The 22,312-nt window shown below is 40.0% G+C and overlaps 1 protein-coding gene and 1 long non-coding RNA gene across 2 annotated transcripts; both read left to right on the top strand.

The window, feature by feature from the left end:
- Window positions 1-2,021: 2,021 nt before the first annotated feature.
- LOC136333518 (protocadherin beta-15-like) lies at window positions 2,022-6,363 on the top strand. The gene has a single exon (XM_066272749.1). The coding sequence runs from the start codon at window positions 2,181-2,183 to the stop codon at window positions 4,566-4,568; it is 2,388 nt and encodes a 795-aa protein (XP_066128846.1). The 5' UTR covers window positions 2,022-2,180; the 3' UTR covers window positions 4,569-6,363.
- A 185-nt stretch (window positions 6,364-6,548) lies between these two features.
- LOC136335970 (uncharacterized) lies at window positions 6,549-6,974 on the top strand. Its single transcript, XR_010731344.1, has 2 exons — window positions 6,549-6,731; window positions 6,785-6,974. It is a non-coding gene; the product is annotated as an uncharacterized lncRNA (long non-coding RNA).
- Window positions 6,975-22,312: the final 15,338 nt, after the last annotated feature.

The raw sequence follows: 22,312 nt of genomic DNA on the forward strand, positions 1-22,312 counted from the left end.
GTGACCAGAGCCACTCCAGAGGCTGGGGCAGAGGCCAAGGAGCCATCCCCAGCGCCCGGGCCATCCTTGCTCCAATGGAGCCTTGGCTGCGGGAGGGGAAGAGAAAGACAGAGAGGAAGGAGGGGGTAGGGGTGGAGAAGCAAATGGGCGTCTCTCCTATGTGCCCTGGCCGGGATCGAACCCGGGTCCCCCGCACGCCAGGCCGACACTCTACCGCTGAGCCAACCGGCCAGGGCTCTCTTTTGGGTTTTTGGAAACAAGTGCTCTTTTAATAAATTTTCTTATAATTAAGGTAGAGAGGTGGGTTTTTTCACTTGTCAAAGACATGTTTATATATTCTTGTATGGATTGAAACTTACTATTAATTTCATACTTTTAAAATTGTGGTTGTCATACACATTTGACAATATTTTGGTCAAAAGGTGGTGAAATATTAGTGGTCTGTAAAGGGACAAGCACAAGCTTTTGTTAGACTACATAATTTTGAGAATTAATAGATATTTCCAGTTTGTACAGCTTATGGAGTGTTTAGTAGAAATTCTTAGAAAATTCTATATAAGAAATAGTCTTTACTATCATTAGTGTAATAATAGCATTAGTGTGATATAACACTGACAAAGTAAAATATGTTTGAAAGAAATATATACATTATTTGTAGAATCACTATAAGTGGTTATTATGGTCTTTCTTTTTTATGGGAGATCTAGGATATTTTGCCCCTTAGTGAAAAATATTTTAGATAATTCTGAATTATTTTAAATTACTATTCTAAATAGCATATAAAATAGCTACTTGGGAAAATGGTGTCTCATATACTGAACTAAGATCCCATAAAAAATGTGGGCTTTTGTTTGTTTGTTTGAACTTGGAACTAAAAGGTGCTTTTGTTTTTAATTTTTTTAATTTTAATTAAATTTATTGGGATGACATTGGTTCACAAAATCATACAACCCAATAAAACATCTTCTGCATTCTGAGTCCATTACTCAAAGCAAAGTCTCTTTCCATTCCTATTTCCCTTCCCTTTGCCCACCTCCACTTAGCCACCAACCCCTTTCCCTCTGGCTAGTACCACATTTTTGTCTGTGTTTATGTGTTACATAGGAATTAATCCAAAAAGCGGGCTTTTATGTTAGAAGAAGACTCCGTCTGTCAAAAATTTTAAATGAATTGTTGAGTGTCTACCATGTGCCAGAAACTAGCTGTTGAGGGACACTGAAGTAAACAAAACCAAGTTTTGGAACTCAAGAATGACACAGAAAAGAAATAATTAAACATCTTCATATTTACTATATCAGATGGTGATCAATGCTAAGAAGATGAAGCAAGCTGAGAGCTATAGAACTGCCCTCATATGCATTTTCCCATAGTTTGAAAGTTTCATAAGATCATAACTCTCTAACTTTATGTAGATAAATATGTAAACTGCAATTAACTAGAGCTTTTTCCTTGATGTGAACCAATGAGAACTTCATTCAACCCATGAGAACTACAATTCTGACACATAGGCTTCCTAGAATTTGACAGAAAATCTAGAGAAATTCATCCTTTTTTTTCTGAGAGTTTAATCACATAGGCAAACTGTCATTTTTACAAGACTACTGATTATTGTGAAGTCTTCTGTCACCTCTCAGTTCTCTTCAGAACATCCCAACCAGACTAACAGTTTCTAGAAGATAGAAACCATGTCTCAGTTGTTTACAAATGTATTTAAGAACTTCATACATAGATATCAATAATACATCTTTGAATAAAAGAATAAATAATTTAATAGCATGGTTTTCTGATTACATCATATCCCAAAAACATTTCCAAGCCGCCAATAGATTATTGGTACTACTACATAGATAACTGGGTTTACTAGATTATTACAGATACATAGAGAGACTACAATTGTAGCCTTTTTTCCTGAAGACAACACATGGTGGCGCTGTAGGCTAAGGCGTTTTTAAAAAAGAAAAATATGAAAAGAAACCAGGTTATTCAACTAACTCATTTCAGATCTCTAGCGGAGGAGAAAAGCCTCTAAGCCTTGCTGAGGACTAGTAAATCTCCAGAGAAGGCTATTCACCGACATTTCCGGACAGGTTACCAACTGAGAGATCCAACACTGTCTCAGTCTCATTGCTTCCTAAGGTAGAGCTGGACCCGGATCCTGGAAAGGTGTTTGTAGAATAAAGATGGAGGTCGAAGGGGAGCGCTTTCCTAAACAAAGGCAAGTCCTGATTCTCTTTCTTTTGGTGGGAGTGGCTCTGGCAGGCTGGGAATCCCGTCGCTATTCTGTGTTGGAGGAAACAGAGAGCGGTTCCTTTGTGGCCAACTTGGCCGATGACCTGGGGCTGGGAGCGGGAGAGCTAGCTTCGCGGGGTGCCCGGGTGGTCACTGAGGATAATGAACCCCGATTGCAACTTGATCTGCATACCGGGGACTTGATATTAAATGAGAAACTGGACCGGGAGGAGATGTGTGGCCCCACTGATCCATGTGTAATGCATTTCCAAGTGTTACTGAAAAAACCATTGGGAGTATTTCGAGCTGAGCTACTGGTGAGAGACATAAATGATCATTCTCCTGAGTTCCCTGAAAGAGAAATGACGCTGAAAATCCCAGAAAATAGGCCTCCTGGGACCATGTTTCCTCTGAAAAAAGCCCAGGACTTGGACGTGGGCAACAACAACATCCAAAACTACAACATCAGTCCTAACTCGCACTTCCATGTTTCCACCCGCGACCGGGGGGAAGGTAGGAAATTCCCAGAGCTGGTGCTGGACAAAGAGCTGGATCGTGAGGAGCAGGCCGAGCTCAGATTAACCCTCACAGCCCTGGATGGCGGCTCTCCACGCCTGTCTGGCACCGCCCAGGTCCACATCTTGGTCTTGGATATCAATGACAACGCCCCTGAGTTTGCACAGATGCTCTACCAAGTACAGGTCCCAGAGAACAGCCCTGTAGGTTCCCTAGTTGTCAAGGTTTCTGCTAGAGATTTAGACAGTGGGACAAACGGACAGATATCATACTCCCTTTCTTACAGTTCTCAGGAGATAAGCACAACTTTTGAAGTAAACAGCCTTTCAGGAGAAGTTCGACTAATTAAAAAACTAGATTTTGAGACAATATCATCATATGAGCTGGATATAGATGCCTCTGATGGCGGGGGACTTTCTGGAAAATGCTCTGTCTCCATTGAAGTTGTGGATGTCAACGATAACTCTCCAGAAGTAACTATTTCATCACTTACCAGCCCCATTCCTGAAAATTCCTCAGAGACAGAAGTGGCCCTGTTTCGGATTCGAGACAGAGACTCAGGGGACAATGGAAGGATGATTTGCTCTATCCAAGACGATCTCCCCTTCCTCCTGAAACCAACTGAAGAGAATTTCTACACCCTGGTAACAAATGGGGCTCTGGACAGAGAAACCAGAGCCGAGTACAACGTCACTATTACAGTTATCGACTTGGGGACACCCAGACTGAAAACCCAGCACAACATAACCGTGCTGGTCTCAGACGTCAACGACAACGCCCCCGCCTTCACCCAAACCTCCTACACGCTCTTCATCCGCGAGAACAACAGCCCCGCCCTGCACATCGGCAGCGTCAGCGCCACTGACACAGACGCGGGCGCCAACGCCCAGGTCACCTACTCGCTGCTGCCGCCCCAGGACCCCAGCCTGCCCCTGGCCTCGCTGGTGTCCATCAACGCGGACAACGGACACCTGTTCGCCCTGAGGGCGCTGGATTTCGAGGCGCTGCAGGCGTTCGAGTTCCTCGTGGGCGCCACAGACCGCGGGGCCCCGGCGCTGAGCAGCCAGGCGCTGGTGCGCGTGCAGGTGCTGGACGCCAACGACAACGCGCCCTTCGTGCTGTACCCGCCGCAGAACGGCTCGGCGCCCTGCACCGAGCTGGTGCCCCGGGCGGCCGAGCCCGGCTACCTGGTGAGCAAGGTGGTGGCGGTGGACGGCGACTCGGGCCAGAACGCCTGGCTGTCGTACCAGCTGCTCAAGGCCACGGAGCCCGGGCTGTTCGGCGTGTGGGCGCACAACGGCGAGGTGCGCACGGCCCGGCTGCTGAGCGAGCGCGACGCGGCCAAGCACCGGCTGCTGCTGCTGGTCAAGGACAACGGCGAGCCGCCGCGCTCGGCCAGCGTCACGCTGCACGTGCTGCTGGTGGACGGCTTCTCGCAGCCCTACCTGCCGCTGCCCGAAGCGGCGGCCGACGCGGCCCAGGCCGACCCGCTCACCGTCTACCTGGTCATCGCGTTGGCGTCGGTGTCGTCGCTCTTCCTGTTCTCGGTGCTGGCGTTCATCGCGGGGCGGCTGTGCAGGCGGAGCAGGGCCGCCTGGGTGGGTGGCTGCTCGGTGCCTGAGGGTCACTTTCCGGGCCAACCGGTAGACGTCAGTGGCACGGGGACCCTGTCTCAGAGCTACCAGTATGAGGTGTGTTTGATGGGAGACTCTGGGTGTAATGAGTTCAAATTCTTAAAGCCGACCTTCCCCAATATAGTAGGCCAGGACATTGGGAGGAAGTCAGGGGGAAATCCAACATTTCATAATAGTTTAGGTATCTGAAGTTCCCCCACGTGCAGCATTAGTGTTGTCTCCTTTACATTTTTTTGAATGCAGTGGTAGCCTTTAATTCTGTTTTTCATTTTTCATATTTTTTCTCAGTAAAGGTATTCTTTATTTTGTTGTCCTATAATTACTTTTCTAACTATTGTATTTTTAAAATCAGGAAAGTTCATACTTGATTAAAATTTTAGAACTCTTGACTCAGCAGTAAAACGTTGGCCCGGCATGTGGAAGTCCCGGGTTTGATTCCCAGTCAGAGCATACAGGAGAAATGACTATTTGCTTCTTCACCTCTCTGCCACCCTCTTCTCTCTCTCTCTCTCTCTCACTCTCTCTTCCTCTCTCACAGTCATGGCTCCAAAGGTTTGGGCAAGTTGGCTCTGGGCACTGTGATTGGCTCCATGACCTCCTTTCAGGCACTGAAATAGTTCGGTTGCCAAGCAATGGAGCAGTAGACCCAAATGAGCAGAGCATCACCCTGTAGGGGGGTTGGTGGCCTGGTCAGGGTGCATGCGGGAGTTCATCTCCCTGCCTCCTTGCCTCTCACTTAAAAAAAAAAATTTAAATTCAGAACTCATTACTAAAGGATAAAATGAAAGTTAACCTCTCAGAATAAACATAATTGTAATTTTAGAAGTACTTATTTCACTATAAGACACTGTATAAGAATATCTGGTTCCTTTATATCATATTTCATTTTTAAATTATCAGAGTTTTGTTTTTAGGGGTTTTTTTTGTTTGTTTGTTCTGTGGTTTTTTGTTTTTGTTTTGTATTTTTACACAACTATGGCTTTTTTATAACCCATTTTCTCTTTGGGAGGAATCAGTTTGTATTCACACATGTCCAGCTTCTTTCAAGCTCTGTTTGCATTTTGTTTTATCAGTAGTCAGCAACATGTATAATTTCATGCTATTTATATTTTAAAAAATCACACTTGTAATTAGTAGACTTTCACTCTAAAATACATGTTATCTCATGAAAATATATCTTTCTCACTAACGTTGAAAAAACTCATGGTTCTTCCTTATATTTAACTGAAGTTATGGTTCTGATAAGAGTTCTGGACAGTTTTACTGATACCCAGATTGACTGTGTTTAACTTGTTCATGTAAACTCTAAAGGTCAATAGATTCCAGGACCAGGTGCATATCCTGAGATTGTCTCTTGCTATTGTAGAGAAATTCTCAAGTGAGCTCCAAATTCTAGGCCTAAAGGAACTTTTGATGGCACAATATGCCGATATCTATCTACTTGCCTTTGCTTTTTAAGGAATCTGGGAAAAATACATTGTATAATTAATATTAGTTGAAGAAAACTTATTAAAGGATGTGGTAATGAGGTAGATGAAGGATTTGAAGAAATAATCAGCTGTATTGTGAGGACTCCTTTATCTCCAGGAGCCTTTTAACTTTGCAGATACTACAGAGTGGTATGATAGGCAGAATAATGACCCCCTTACCATGTTCACATCCTGTTCCCTGAAACCTCTGAACATGTTATATTTTATGGCAAAGGAGGCTTAAGATTCAGATGGAATTAAGGTTGCTAATCAGCTAACCTTAAAATAGAAAGGATATCCTAAATGATCTGGGTTGGCCTGATTCGATCAGTTAAAAGGCCTTAAAATCAGCAGTGAGTCCTTCCTGAGATGAAGAAGAAATGATGACTGGACAGCAGCTTCAGCTTGTGCTTCGACTTGCAGCCTGCCTTTTTAAACTGCCTGCTCTTCAGATTTTGGACTAGCCTCCCTGGCTTCCACAATTGAATGAATCATTTACTTGCAATAAATCTCTTAATATATCTACCTGCTGGTTCTCTTTCTGTGGTTGAATGCTGACTAATACAGAGCTGGTACCTGGAAGTGGAGTGCCACTGTTACAAATAACAAAATGTAGAAGTTGCTTTGGAATTGGGTAGTAGGCAGAGGCTGGAGGAATTTTTAAAAAGCCTGATCAAAAAAGCCTAGACTGTTTTTGTTACATCCTAGCGAGATAGGCCACAGCAGACGCAAAGTAAATTTTATAAGTTTTATTGCAGACCTGCACAGGGACTGCAGGCAACCCATGCAAGGGAACACTGCAGCCCCCTAAACCTGTGCAGGGACTGCAGGTAACCCACACAGGGGAACACTGCAGCCCCCTAAACCTGCGCAGGGACTGCAGGTAACCCACACAGGGGAACACTGCAGCCCCCTAAACCAGCGCAGGGACTGCAGGCAACCCACGCCTCCGAAGAGACTGGAGCACTGCAGCCACGAGCTTCTAAAATGGCTCCTTTTTATAGGGTGGCTATCTAGGATGAGCAAGCATCATACAGAAGCTGATGTGGCTGTTAGTCATTGGCTAGGGAGGTCGTGCGCAGTTACGGGGGGGGGGTATTACTCAGTGGAGAATTTCAAACATAAACTTCTGATAAGGGTCTCTTAACCAATAGAATGCAAACATTTGTCTCTTTTTCCTTTTTTTCTCTCTCTTTCTTTCAGCCTCCCAGAGTCCCTATCTGTCTCTGCTTCTTGAACGACCTTGGGCATGTTATTCCTAACAGAACAGGAGCAGGACCTGCCTGTAACCCTTAAGTTCCCTGTTCCATTAGTGCCCTGCTTATTTTCTGATCTTCTCTTGGTCCTTACAGTTTTCGACAGACTGTTAGTTGAAATATGGATGTTGACAATTCTGATAGCAAAGACTCAAAAGAAAGTGAGGAGTATGGTGAGAAAGCACATATTGCCTTACAGAATACCTAAATAATTGTGAAGAGACTGTTGGTGGAAATATGAGTGTTAAAGTCACATCTGATGTCTTTACACAGAAAAGAAATGAAAATGTCACTGGATACTGGAGGAAAGGAAATCCTTGTTGTAGTGGCAGAAAACTTAGCTGAATAGTCCCTACAGAGGAAATGTGGAAAGAAGGACTTGGAAACAATGAACTTGGCTATTTAGCTGAGAAAACTTTCCAGGATAAGGTTGAAGTTGCAGCTTGGTTTCTTCTTGCTGCTTTTAGTAAAATGTGAAAGGAATGAGATAGACTGAGGGAAGGGCTGTTAAGTAAAAAGGAACCAGAATTTAATGATTTGGGAAATTCACAGCCTATTCAAGTTGTAAAGAATGTTAAAGCTAAGAGATTCATACTCAGGAAACCAGGTTCTGAAAGGAAAACCAAAGATGTTATGTGACAAAGGGGAATTAAGATTGCTGATAGGATTAAGGTAGAGAATAAGCTATCCTTGAAATAAGGAGATTGCCCTAGATTACCCAGGTGATTCCACTATAATTACAAGTGCCCTTAATAAGAAGTGGAAGTAGGAAGTAGTAGAGGAGTCAGTATCAGAGTGTTATTACATAAAAAAGACTGAACCAGCCGTTACCAACTGAAGATAGAAGGGAGCCACAAGCAAAAGAATGCAGGTACCCTCCCAGAAGAGACAAGAAAATATATTTTTATTTAGAGCCTCCAGAAAGGAATGAAACCCTACCTTAACTTTGGTCCAGTTTAACTGTTAAATTCTAGAACTGTAAGATAATAATTTTAGATTTTTAAACACTAAGTTTGTGGTAATTTGTAATGTGTCTAGTTAAAAAAAATCTATTTCCAACCCAGTTATTTTGCCTTCCTAGGCCAAAATATTCATGATTCCATAATCCCTTGCAGGTAGGTATATTATAGAACACTGTTCTAACAATTGTAAAGTATCATTGAGGGATTGGACTTAAGGGAAATATTTTTGTGAGGGCTATTCTGAAATGGCATGTTCCTTAGATTTATGCCCATTTTCTTTTTTCTTAACTAGCATGGCCATTGAGGGGAAGCCTGGGGTGGAAGCAGTCAACTTGCAACCATAGGTGCCACAAAACAAAAGCCTATATAATAGGCTCGTATGATAGTATGATAAGATGGAAATTCCCTGAATTTCTTATAGCACTGTTAAACTGCTGCAACAGCTCTACACTACCTTCTCCCTGGCTGCATAATATAAACAAACCCCTATGTGATTAAGCAACTGTAACTGAGTCTTCTGTTGATTACAGACAAATGCATTACAAACTGACATATCTCTTCTCACAAGTAAGGTAAAGACACAGTTGTCTGACTAAGTCTTAGGTTTTCTATTTAAGATGTTTGAGATGCTTGTCAGGAAAATACTTTTGCTTCACTTAGTTGTTATCCAAGGACAGTAGTCTGAGCTACTGTGACGGAGTTTGTATCTTTATGCAATTTGGCTAATACAAACATATATGAATAATTGAACTTTCAAAGAAATATTCCTGGATGATAGCAACCCAAAACATTGAGTTTTGGAGAACAGAGCAAAAGGTAAGCTGATAAATGCCAGTTATACATGTAAACCTGCATTAGTGGTATCTGATAAGATGACTACAGCAATCTGGAACACTGGCTTCCCTCTCAGAATAGCAGGGCTAAACTTTTTATTTGGTAAAATTAATTGACTAAATATGAGTCATAAGCAATCTACATGTCTTGGTAGAATATGCCTGGTGAGAGGGTCAGAAATTCCTAACAACCTTTTCAATATAAGGCAGTGCATGTTTCGAATCAGGCCCAGAGACCACAATGTGTCAGTTTCCACTACTTTCCTATCGCATTTTACAAATACTTTATTGGTAAAGTATAGAATGTAAAGGCTTCTCCAAATGATTAATATTTATGTCTTTTGCCCTGGCCGGTTGGCTCAGCAGTAGAGCGTCGGCCTAGCGTGCGGAGGACCCGGGTTCAATTCCCGGCCAGGGCACACAGGAGAAGCGCCCATTTGCTTCTCCACCCCTCCGCCGCGCTTTCCTCTCTGTCTCTCTCTTCCCCTCCCGCAGCCAAGGCTCCATTGGAGCAAAGATGGCCCGGGCGCTGGGGATGGCTCTGTGGCCTCTGCCTCAGGCGCTAGAGTGGCTCTGGCCGCAACATGGCGACGCCCAGGATGGGCAGAGCATCGTCCCCTGGTGGGCAGAGCATCGCCCCATGGTGGGCGTGCCGGGTGGATCCCGGTCGGGCGCATGCGGGAGTCTGTCTGACTGTCTCTCCCTGTTTCCAGCTTCAGAAAAATGCAAAAAAATATATATATATTTATGTCTTTCATGGTTTGATCTGGAATATCTTGAAAAAAGCATTACTTTCAGTTTATCATCATAATCATGAAAAATTAATAGGAATCTATCACTATGCATGGATGGTAATACCACAATTTTAACTTCACAGCTACACCCAGAGTGTTTGTCTATGTATGTGCTTGTGTATATCTGTGCATTAGTGTGTGTGTGTGTCTAGGGGAGTAGTTTCAGTAGGTGGTGGAAATGCACTGCACATATAGGTACATATTCCAGAGTAACATTACTTTTCTATATTTTTCCCATAGTGTAAAGATATTTTTCTTTATTTCATAAATGTTTGTCATTTCTGTTTTTCAGTCAGTGATATGGTGTCCTTGGGATATATTGCTATAAGTGGGATGGCTGCATCAAAGGGCTGTTTCTAATTTCTTGAGGAATCTCCATACTGTTTTCCACAGTGGCTGCACCAGTCTGCATTCCCACCAGCAGTGCAGGAGGGTTCCCTTTCTCCACATCCTCGTCAGCACTTATTCTGTGTTGTTTTGTTAATGAGCGCCATTCTGACTGGTGTGAGGTAGTATCTCATTGTGGTTTTACTTTGCATTTCTCTAATAATTAGTGATGTTGAACATTTTTTCATTTGTCTATTGGCTATCTGTATGTCCTCTTTGGAGAAGTGTCTATTCATTTCTTGTGCCCATTTTTTGATTGGATTGTTTGTCTTCCTGGTGTTGAGTTTTACAAGTTCTTTATAAATTTTGGATATTAATCCCTTATCAGATGTATTGTCAAATATGTTCTCCCATTGTGTGGTTTGTCTTCTTATTCTGTTCATATTGTCTTTAGCTGTGCAAAAGCTTTTTATTTTGATATAGTCCAATTTGTTTATCCTGTCTTTTATTTCATTTGCTTGTGGAGATAAATCAGCAAAGATATTGCTGCAATAGATGTCGGTGAGCTTACTGCCTGTCACCAACTGAAAAAAAAGAAATGCACCCCCATGTTTATGGCAGCATTGTTCACAATAGCGAAGATCTGGAAACAGCCCAAGTGTCCATCAGTGGATGAGTGGATTTAAAAACTGTGGTACATATATACAATGAAATACTATGGGATTATGAAAAAGAAGGAAATATTACCTTTTGCAACAATATGGACGGACCTGGAAACTATTATGTTGAGTGAAATAAGCCAGGCAGAGAAAAAAAAATATCATATGACCTCACTAATTTGAGGAATCCAAGGAATAATGAGAACTGAGGAACGGAATTGAGACAACAGAGGGATCAAAGGGACCAGAGGAAAAGAGGACAGAGGGAAAGGGGATGATAGGATGGGATAAACCTGAAGGGAAGGGGGGGGAGGGCGCTGTACGGAGGGGGGCAAAGGAGATGTTGAGGGGAATAGGGGGATGCATTTGGGGTGACCCTAGAATCTATGTAAACACAATAATTAAATAAAAAAAGAACGTTGGGTTAAATCTTCATAGAACATGACCTAGTTACCAGCAATGAAGTAAAATAAAAGCATCTTTAAAGCATGATTTAAAAAAAAATGTTTGTCATAAAAGTGGCATTAGTGACATATTCTAGTAGAGATCATATTTACAAACTAAAGGAGTTTTCTTATAAATGTAACAATGCAGCATTATTTGATCTAGAAGTTTGATAGCCCTCTTGACCTTGAAGGAGCAGCCCAGGAGAGAGAAGTGTAACACAAATACAGTCTTTTATCTTCCAATGAAATCAGGAAACAAAAAAAGTTGACGTCAGGATGTGACAGGGCTGGAATTAGGGTGAGACCAAATTGTATAAGTGCAGGGTTGGATCCTGTCATTATTTCAAGGTTGAAATTTTATGCATCATGGATTTTTGTATTAAGTTTGCTTTTTAGAATATTACATTACATACTGTCTGTCTTTGCTACCAAGTTTTTGGGTGACCTATTAATTTTGCTTCTGAGACATTTGCCTTGCCCCAGTACTGGTCCTCTTGGTTGTTTCCAACTTGCAAGTTCAAATGATCATCGCAGCAGGAGTGGTGGTGGTCACAACTGAAATACCAGCAGTGAAATCTGAATCAAGTTCCTCTCCATTTCGAATATGAGATAACGGCAGCAACAGTGGAAGAATACAAAGATACCCAAGCAGATCTCCTCAATTGGAGCCCTGCACTCTGGGAATGGAAAAGCGCCTACATAACTGTGATTGACAGGCAAATTGTTCATATGTTTTTCTTCCAGGTGGCATGCAGCAATGTGAAAAATATATATTAGGTAGATTCAATTTGCTACTACATTGTTAAGAATTTTTGCATCTATGTTTGTGAGGGATATTGGTGTGTGTGTGTGTGTGTGTGTGTGTGTGTGTGTATGTGTGTGTGTGTGTGTGTGTGATTTTTCATATGCACTTGTCAGGTTTTAGTTTCAGGGTTATCCTGGTCTCATAAAATGAGTGGCAATTGTTTCCTCCTTTTCTCTTTGATGAAAAAGTTTGCATAAGGTATTTATTATTTCTTCTTTATTTATTTGATAAGATTTATCACAGAAGCCATCTCTGGCTAACATTTCTTGTGGGAATGTTTTGAATTGAAAACAGTGTCTTAGGCTTGCTGCAATTCCAATTGTCTATTTCCTCTTATGTAGTTGGTGATGTGTTTTAAAGTAATTTGCCTATTTTATCTACAGTTTTAAAGCTATTGGCCTGAAGTTATTGATAATATTCCTTTATCACCTTTTCTATGTATGATGCCCCCATTTTTTTATTTCTGATTTTGGTAAAATGTTTTCTGTCCTTTTGTTTTTATCAGTATTGCAGTGAGTGCATAAAATTTATCAATAATTTAAATAAAACCCTTGTCTTTGTTATTTTCCTATTAATTTCTGTTTTGTTTTCTTGATTTTCACTCTTATGTCTTTATTTCTTTTCTTATACCTAGTTTGGTTTTGCTTTTCTTTTTATAGTTTTTCTGAAATTTTAGATCATTGACTCTGGGCCTTCCTTTTCTAATATAGAGTAAATATGATATATGAACATATAAATTAAAGCTGCATTTATGGATTTTGATATTGTGGTTTTATCATTCAGTTTGAATTAATCTGTTATTTCCCTGTTGATTTCTTCTTTGACCCATTGGTTAATTAGAAGTGTGTTGTTTAATTTCCAAATGTCCAGGAATATAATTTTTGATATGCAAAATAATTGTTTTGGTCTGAGAACATAGTCTATATGACTTAAATTCTTTGAAATTAGATGAGTTTTGTTGTGAAATAAATGTGTAGTGTTCTATAAGAATCAATTAAACCAAGTTGCTTTGATGTTTTTTAAATCTTCTGTATTCTTTCCACTTTCTTTTTGTTTGTTTTTGTGACAGAGAGACAGAGAGAGATACAAATAGGGACAGACAGACAGGAAGGAGAGAGAGATGAGAAACATCAATTCTTTGTTATTACACCTTAGTTGTTCATTGATTGCTTTCTCATATGTGCCTTGACTGGGGGGCTACAGCTGAGCAAGTGACCCCTTACTCAAACCAGCGACCTTTGGGCTCAAGCCAGTGACCATGGGGTCATGTCTATGATCCCACACTCAAACCAGCATCCCCACACTCAAGCTGGTGAGCCTGCCCTCAAGCCAGATGAGCCCACACTCAAGCTGGTAACCTCGTGGTTTTGAACTTGGGTCTTCTGTATCCCAGTCCGATGCTCTAACCACTGCGCACTACCTGGTCAGGCTATATTATCACTTTTCTACATGTTCTATCAACTAATGAAAGAAAAATGTTAACATCTTTAACTATGATTATGATTTTATTTCTCCTTTTATTTTTAGCATATTTTAACACCATGTATTTTGATTTTTTTTTTTTTTTTTTTTTTTACAGAGACAGAGAGAGAGTCAGAGAGAGGAATAGACAGGGACAGACAGACAGGAATGGAGAGATGAGAAGCATCAATCATTAGTTTTTTGTTGCACATTGTGACACCTTAGTTGTTCATTGATTGCTTTCTCATATGTGCCTTGATGACGGGCCTTCAGCAGACCGAGTAACCCCTTGCTTGAACAAGTGACCTTGGGTCCAAGCTGGTGAGCTTTTGCTCAAACCAGATGAGCCCGCGCTCAAGCTGGTGACCTTGGGGTCTCGAACCTGGGTCCTCGGCATCCCAGTCCGATGCTCTATCCACTGCACCACCGCCTGGTCAGGCCACTTCATGTATTTTGAAGCTCTACTTTTAGATATGCACATAGATAGGATTGTTTTATCTTCTTGATGAATTGACACTATTCATTATGAAAAATCCTTTTTGATATCTAATAATACCTTCAATCTGATGTTACTAGTCATCCCATACATATTTCTTACACTTAGGGTTTGTATGATATATCATTTTTTATCTTTTTACTTCCAGCCTCTCTTTATGTTTTAAGTCCATATTTTGTAAATGGTATAGAGTTGGATCTTGTTTTTTATCCAGACTTATCATTTCTGCCTTTTAATTGAAGAATTCATTTCATGTATATTTAATATAATTATTCATATGATCGTGTCCATTGTATTTTTATTCATACTCTGTTTTCATGCTTTTGTTTCTCAATCTTTTTTTTACTTGTGTATTTTTTGGTATATCATTTTATATCCTAAATTGACTTTTTACCTATGACATTTTGGGGTGTATTCTCTTTAAGGATAAGAATATATAGCTTTTGCCTGACCAGGAGGTGGTGCAGTGGATAGAGTGTTGGACTGGGATGTGGGGGACCCAGGTTTGAAACCCCGAGGTCACCACCTTGAGCACGGGCTCATCTGGTTTGAGCAAGGCTCACCAGCTTGAGCCCAAGGTCGCTGGCTTGAGCAAGAGGTTACTCGGTCTGCTGTAGCCCCCCAGTCAATGCACATATGAGAAAGCAATCAATGAACAACTAAGGTGTAGTAACAAAGAATTGATGCTTCTCATCTCTCTCTCCTTCCTGTCTGTCTGTCCCTATTTGTACCTCTCTCTGTCTCTGTCACACAAAAAAAGAATATATAGCTTTTATTTGTCACAATCTACCTTAAATTAATATTATACAACTTCACCTACAATGTTAGAAAACTTTATTATGTAACCCTCATTCATTTTTCCATAGCACAAAATATTAGTGTAAGACACAGGAAAAATTTAAGAATTCATATAGTGGAGAATCTCTATGAATATAATTAAATTGGAAAATATTTCAGAGAGACCTTAATATCTACAGTGTATAAGATAGTCCATACAGGAGAGAAATATAATGGGGATAATCAGTGTGGAAAAGTCTTCAGCCAGATTCCAAATTTAATTGTGCATAAGAGAACTCATACTGAAGAAAAATCCTATAAATTTATTGGATACAAGAAAACCTTCATTGCCTGGCATGTAGTGGCACAGTGGATAAAGTATCAACCTGGAATGCTGAGGTCACTGGTTTGAAATCCTGGGCTTGCCTGGTCAAGGCACATACAGGAAGCAACTACTACAAGCTGATGCTTCCCACTTCTCCCCCTCTCTTCTTTCTCTCTCTCTCTCTCTCCTTTTCTCTCTGTCTTACTCTATCTCTCTCTCATCACTCTAAAAATCAATAAATATAATCTAAAATTTTTTTAAAAATAAAGCCTTTATTAATTACTTACTTACTGAGACATATATATGACCACACACTGGACACAAACCATATCAATATAAGGAATGTAAAGAGCTCTTCAGCTATATTTTTTAATCTTAGGACTCATGAAAAAATTCACATTGGAGAAAAATGTTATAAATATAAAGTATGTAGTAAAGCCTTTATTCATTCTTTATGTATTGCTTTACATGTAAAAAGTCATAGTAGAAATAATCTTTATATTCATATGATGTAAAAAATGTAAAAGTATGGGAGAATCAATTGTCCCTCATTCTTTAAGGCATATGTGAGACATATTAAAAATATATTCTATGAATGTAAAAGAATGTAAGAAAGTCTTAATTTCATTCACATCCCTTACTGTACATCTAAGAACTCATATTGGAAAAAAAGTTTTATGGATATAGGGAATGTGGGAAAATCTTCATTTATTCCTCAACGCTTATTCTGCAAGTGAGAAAAATATCAGAAAGGAGCTTTAAGTATGTAAGGAATATGGGAAAGTCTACAGTTTTCCTTTCTCTTTTAATGACCACATAAGTACAAACACTGGAGAAAGGCCCTATAATTGTAAACACTGTGATAAAATTTTCTTTTATTCTTTGGATTTTACTGTACATGTGATAATGCACACTGGAGAGAAATACTGTAAGTATATGGCATGCCTTCAAGTATTCATCATTCCCTAGGAAACATGTGACAACTCACATTGGAGAGAATATTTTATTAATATTTGGAGTGTAAAAAAAGTCCTAATTTATATCTAGTCTTTTTCAAAGCCATATGAAAATTCACACTGTAGAAAAACCATGTAAGTGTAAGAAATGTAGGAAAGTGGCCTTGCCAGTTGGCTCAGTTGGCAGAGCATCACCCAGTGTATGGCACACATGAGAAACGACCATCTGTTTCTCTTCGCCTCCCTCTTCCACTTCTCTTTCTCTTCTTCCACAGCTGGTGGCTCGATTGGTTCCACCGGCAACTGGGGCTCTGAAGATAGCTCAGTTGGTCCGAGTGTTGGCTTTGAGGGTGGGCCCAAGATGGGGGTTGCTGGCTGGAGCCCAGTCTGTGGGAGTCTGTCTCTCTATCTCTCCTCCTCTCACTAATAAAAAAGAAAATAAAGTAAAGAAAAAAGAAACAAAGAAATGTGGGAAAGTATAATTCCTAACATTTGAGTGCAAATGTGAGAACCCATACTGAAGAGAACTCATATAAATCTCAAGAATGTGGGAAAACCTTCAAATCTTATTTCTTAGTCAGCAAATGAGAACTCATATTGGGAGACAAAAATGTAAAGAATGTGGAAAATCTTTTCATTTTCCCTCATACTTCAATGACGTGAAAACTCACTCTGAAGAGAAAACCAATAAATGTAATCAATGTGAATGCCTTCAGGTGCATCTTTTCTCTTATGCATGAGGAAATTTATACTGGAAGAGAACTCTTTAAAATGCTGTAAATGTGGAATTGCTTTGACATTGTCTCATCTTTAAAGTGATCCATAGCTCATAATTTATAGTTTCCATTTTCTAGCATAAATCTCTGCAGTTGTAACTCCCAACACCCTTTCACCTATATCACATAACTTTTCATATATATTATTATTTTTGTGGGTCACTTATATTGTGAAGTTTTCTTAAACTGAAGTAAAGTTTATTTTTAATATTCAAGTGAATGTATTTGTTATTGTTTCTAATTAATTTCCACTATATACAATGTGTGTGGTCATTTTACTATTGATTTTGGTACTTGTTGGAATTTTCTTTCTTACCTTCTGTGACAGACCCTGGGATTTGTCTACCTGATATCTGTTCCACCCTTCTTTATTACTAAAAGAGCTTGGAAATTTTGGGGTTATTGATCTTTACTGTTCAGAGATGTATCTTCAGTATTTTTGTAGCTAGTGTAGTCTAAAACTAATTATCTTGGTCAATAAGAAGTTGATATAAATAAATGTGTAAAGTTATAAAAAAAGAATAGTTTCATCAGAGGTAATTTAACCTTTTGTGTTGTGGACCATAAATGGCGAAAAGCCATTGTAGATTTGAGGCTTGGCAAAAGGCTAAGTTCTCCCCCCTTCACCTCCATATTGGCTATGATGCTGAGTATTTGCACCCACTTCACTTGCTTCCTTGGGTTGCTGGAAGCAATTTACATGCCCTTCCTCTGACTCTTTGTTTGTTTTCAGATGTTAGTAGATTTCACTAATACATCCTGTTTATGCTTTGGGGGAGTTCCTGTTTTAGCCTTGGATATGTAACTTTGTATCAAGGACTTTCTTGATTTGCATATGGCTAGATAATAAAGCAAACTGGAGTTATGGGGCACTCGGATATTGCCATCGGCATTTGAAGAGTCCTCCAGGTCCCATTTTTTCTTGATGAGTATGTTTTCTTAATTCCGCACCATCATTAGGAGACGCGCTGGTCCACAGCAAGTGGCGCCTGAACAGAGACTTGAATATGAGTACGAGGAAACTAAAACTGAAGGAAGGTGTCAGAACTCCCCAAAATGAAGTGTGCACAGTGAGTAAAGAAAGTTTTTGGGGAAAGTTTAGTTGGGAGTAAAAGATTATGAGACAGGGTAAAAAATAAGGGACCTTTTTGTAAAAATATTTCCATATGAAGACAGATCGTTGTCTGAAGAGTATCAGGGTAAGCTAGAAACAGAGGTATGTGAATATGAGAATAACTTGAAGTCTGAGGATGACAGGGGGGATAAAAAATCCGTGGCTATGGCTGCCTTAGCCGCAGGGCCTCCGCTGCCCTCAGCTCCTTCCTACATTCAACCCTCTGCTCCTCCGTTCCCTTATCAGGCTGATTGCAGAGTCTATAGCTCAAAATCTGGGAAATCCCCTCTCCAACAATCTATAGACCAGGTTCGAAATGTAGGGGAAACAATAAATGGCTTTACCCGTTTTCCTATTGTAGAAAGACAGGATGATACAGGGAGACTAGTGCGGGAACATGAACCTGTACCTTTAGAACTCTGAAAGAGCTTAAATTTGCTTGTGTACAGTATGGGCCTACTGCCCCCTTTTCACTTGGTTTATTAGATACTATTAGGGCAAAGGCTCTTCCCCCAAATGACTGGAAGGGACAAGCTTGTGCTTGTCTCTCCAGGGTTGATTATTTGCTGTGGAAGTTGGACTTTCATGAAGGGGCTGTTAAAGTAGGAGAAAAATCTCAGCATAGTCAACCTGAGTCACCAGTTACAGCGACTATAGAATTTGAGAATGGATAGAAGACTCAGGTATTAGGAAAGTTACAGCTTTTCCTGTTATGGTCTGATTTTCTTTAATATTCTAACTAGAATCTTCTGAACTATTATTTTGTTTCTTTCTTATTCTTTGCCTGGAAATTGAGGCAGACGACCTGTGTTGAATCTGAACATAAAAAATATTCCAGCAGCTGCCAAGAGCAAATTTTCTCAGGGAGATTTTGTTTAGTCACATCCTTCAGTCCCTCTGTCTAAAAATGCCCTTATTAATGTCAGGTGGGCATCTTTCTAATATGGATATACTCTGAAATCCCAGGTTTCTCTCTGGTTTGTCTGGTTCATCTAATTCTTGTTTCTGTTTAGTCTTTGTTTAATGTTGTCTAAAATGTGTGTTTTTAAGGCCTGAATTAAGGTTTTTTTGTATGCAAAAATTGGAAATGCTGGCTCTAATATTTAGGAAAAAATAAAATGTTTTTAGAACTTGTAAGAAGCGCTCATTTAAATTTAAATAGAATAGAATGTAAATCCTTAAGACTTACTGATTTGGTTAGTGCATTGTGAGGTGTGTTCAGAGTTAGGAGCCAAATAGCAATTTAAGTATTAGGATTAATCAAAGTTATATGTTATATTTGTGTTTTTTGTGCGTAAATTGTCTTATTTATATGTAAGGTTATACTCAATTAGGCAAAACAAAGGAATTGAGCAAAATTAAGCAGGGCCCTAATAAGTCATTTCAGGAATTTGTCTCATGGCTAATTCAGGCAGTTAAAAGAATAGTATAAGGATGCTAATTCTGCTTCTCAGGCCATGTCCTGCAAAGGGGGCCCCAAGGAAATTAGTGATTTGGCTCCTCGGATTTTGCCAATTGAATTCAAATAATAGGTCAGGAATGCCCTGAAATGGAACTAACAATACAAGGGTGTAAATTTAAAGGAATTTTAGATACTGGGGCTGATGTATCTGTTATTGCTAAGCTACATTGGCTGCCTTCCTGGCCCACTCATGCAGCAGCCACAGAATTACAAGGTATAGGGCAGAGTAAATCCCCTCAACAAAGTTCTAGTTTTCTGCACTGGGAAGATTAAGAAAGTCATTCTGAATTTTTTCAGCCTTATGTGCTCCCTGAATTGCCAGTTAATTTGTGGGGTAGAAATGTTTTGAAAAATATGGGAGCGTTGCCTGTCAGTCCTAATAGTTTAGTTTAGTCAATACTCAAATGCTTGATCAGGGATTTTTTTGCCCACTAAGGGTCTAGGGAAAAAAAACAGCGGGGAATTCTCACCCTCATAGAAGTGGCATCCAATACCAGAAGGCGTGGATTAGGATATCAAAATTTAGCATAGAGGCCTTGGTAGCTCCTGCTGCTCCAATAATGCATTGTGCAAACCCAATTACTTGGAAATCAGATAATCCTGTATGGGTAGACCAATGGCCCCTTTCCCAGGAGAAACTTAAGGCAGCTGCTCAAGTGATACAAGGGCAGCTACAGCTTGGCACATTGAACCATCTAATAGCCCATGGAATATGCCTATATTTGTCATTAAAAAGAAATCAGGAAACTGGAGGCTATTACAAGATTTGGAAGCAATAAATAAGACTATGGAAATTATGGGTCCTCTCCAACTAGGACTTCCTTCCTCTACTGCCATTCCATGGAATTTTTACCCTGTAATTATTGACTTAAAGGATTGCTTTTTTACTATTCCTTTAAGCTCTCATGATTGCAAGCATTTTGCATTCAGTGTTCCTTCATTTAATTTCCAGGCTCCAATGGAGCGATACCTGTGGAGAGTTTTGCCTCAAGGTATGGCTAACAGTCCTCCTACCTTGTGCCAAAAATATGTTTCTCAAGCTATCTCTCCAGTACGAAGGCAACACCCTAAGGCATACATAATTCATTATATGGATGATATTCTTATCACTCATCCAGATAAAGACACTGTGTTGACCATTTTGCAACAACTAGAATATTCTTTGAAAGAATCAAGACTTTATATAGCTCCTAAAAAGGTACAGCAATCTTTACTTTTTTCTTATTTAGGAAAAATTATTGAGGGACAACAAATTGTCCACAGAAAATAGAAATCAAGACGAATCATTTGCAAACTTGAAATGATTTCCAAAAATTATTAGGTAATATTAATTGGTTTAGACCTTCTTTGAAATCAACTACCTGAAAACTAAAGCCACAAAATCTTAGAGGCTCGGCTAAAACAGTTTCTCCTTGGCTACTTACAGCTGAAAGACAGCAAGCTTTAAAGCTTGTAGCCCTGGCCAGTTGGCTCAGTGGTAGAGCATCAGCCTGGCGTGCAGGACTCCCAGGTTCGATTCCCGGCCAGAGCACACAGGAGAAGCGCCCATCTGCTTCTCCACCCCTTCCCCTCTCCTTCCTCTCTGTCTATCTCTTCCCCTCCCGCAGCCGAGGCTCCATTGGAGCAAAGTTTCCCTGGGCACTGAGGATCGCTCTGTGGCCTCTGCCTCAGGCACTAGAAGGGCTCTGGATGCAACAGAGCGATGCCCCAGAGAGGCAGAGCATCGCCCCCTGGTGGGCTTGCCAGGTGGATCTCAGTCGGGCACATGCAGGAGTCTGTCTGACTGCCTCCCCATTTCCAGCTTCAGAAAAATGCAAAAAAAAAAAAAAAAGCTTGTAGAAAAAGCCTTGCAATAAACACAACTAAAGCGCATAAATCCTGAACAATCAATTGCCTTACTAATTTGTCCCTCAAGTTACACTCCAACGGGACTATTGTGGCAAGCTTCAAGTCCTATTAAATGGATTCATTTAGCTGTTACTCCAAAGAAAGTTTTATGTCCATATTTTAATCTTATCACCTCCTTGATTATCAAGGGGTGTAGGTAACTCTTACAGCTTATAGGTTTTGAGTCTCAAATTATTGTTGTTTCTTTTTTCAAAGAATCAACAACAATGGCTCTGGGAAACTTCCACTAAATGGCAAATTGCTTTTGCAAATTTTACAGGCCAAATTGATTCTCACTATTTACGGTTGTTTCCACTATAGAGAATACCATCTTAGGGACAACTGCTAATGAGGAACTATTTCAGCAATTTCTCCTTCTTCAAAGACTTGAACGTCAACATAGAGCTCCATGTTTTATAAGACATATTTGAGCTCACTCCATGCTCCCTAAAGCTTTAGCACAAGGGAATGCCCTTGTTAATCAAGCTACCCAAAAGAAAATTATTTGAAGCAACCATAACAAATCAAGCAATTCAGTCTCATACTGTTCATCATCAAAATGCTGCAGCCCTATGTAAACAATTTTAACTTTCTCAAGAAGCAACACAGCAAATTGTTAAATCCTGTCCAAGATGTCCTATACTACAATCTGTCCCTTCATTTGGAGTTAACCCTCAAAGACTCCTGCCAAGACAACTTTGGCAAATGAATGTTTACTTCATTTGGCAAACAGTCCATTGTCCATGTTACAGGAGATACTTATTCTGGATTTATAGTAGCCTCTGCTAGAACAGGAGAGGCTGCTAAACATGTTATACCTCATTGTTTGTATGCATTTTCTATTATTAGACTTCTTGATGTAATTAAAACTGACAATGCTCCTGCATATGTAGCAAAAGCATTTACTATATTTTATAAACCTTTCAAATTATGGGTATTTCTTAAAATCTTTAAAGTCAAGATATTATTAAAGTATACCCAACAAATATTTAAAATCAATTAAAAAAATATAAAAGAGAGGGTCATATGCTGGAATTCCTGAAAATCTACCTTATTTTTTAAAAATTTCTTTTGAATGCTGATGAACAGGAGATGCTAAATCTTTTTCTGCTGAAAATTTCTACCCTC

This window comes from Saccopteryx bilineata, chromosome 4 (genome assembly GCF_036850765.1).
Source record: "Saccopteryx bilineata isolate mSacBil1 chromosome 4, mSacBil1_pri_phased_curated, whole genome shotgun sequence".
Taxonomy (NCBI): Eukaryota; Metazoa; Chordata; class Mammalia; order Chiroptera; family Emballonuridae; genus Saccopteryx; species Saccopteryx bilineata.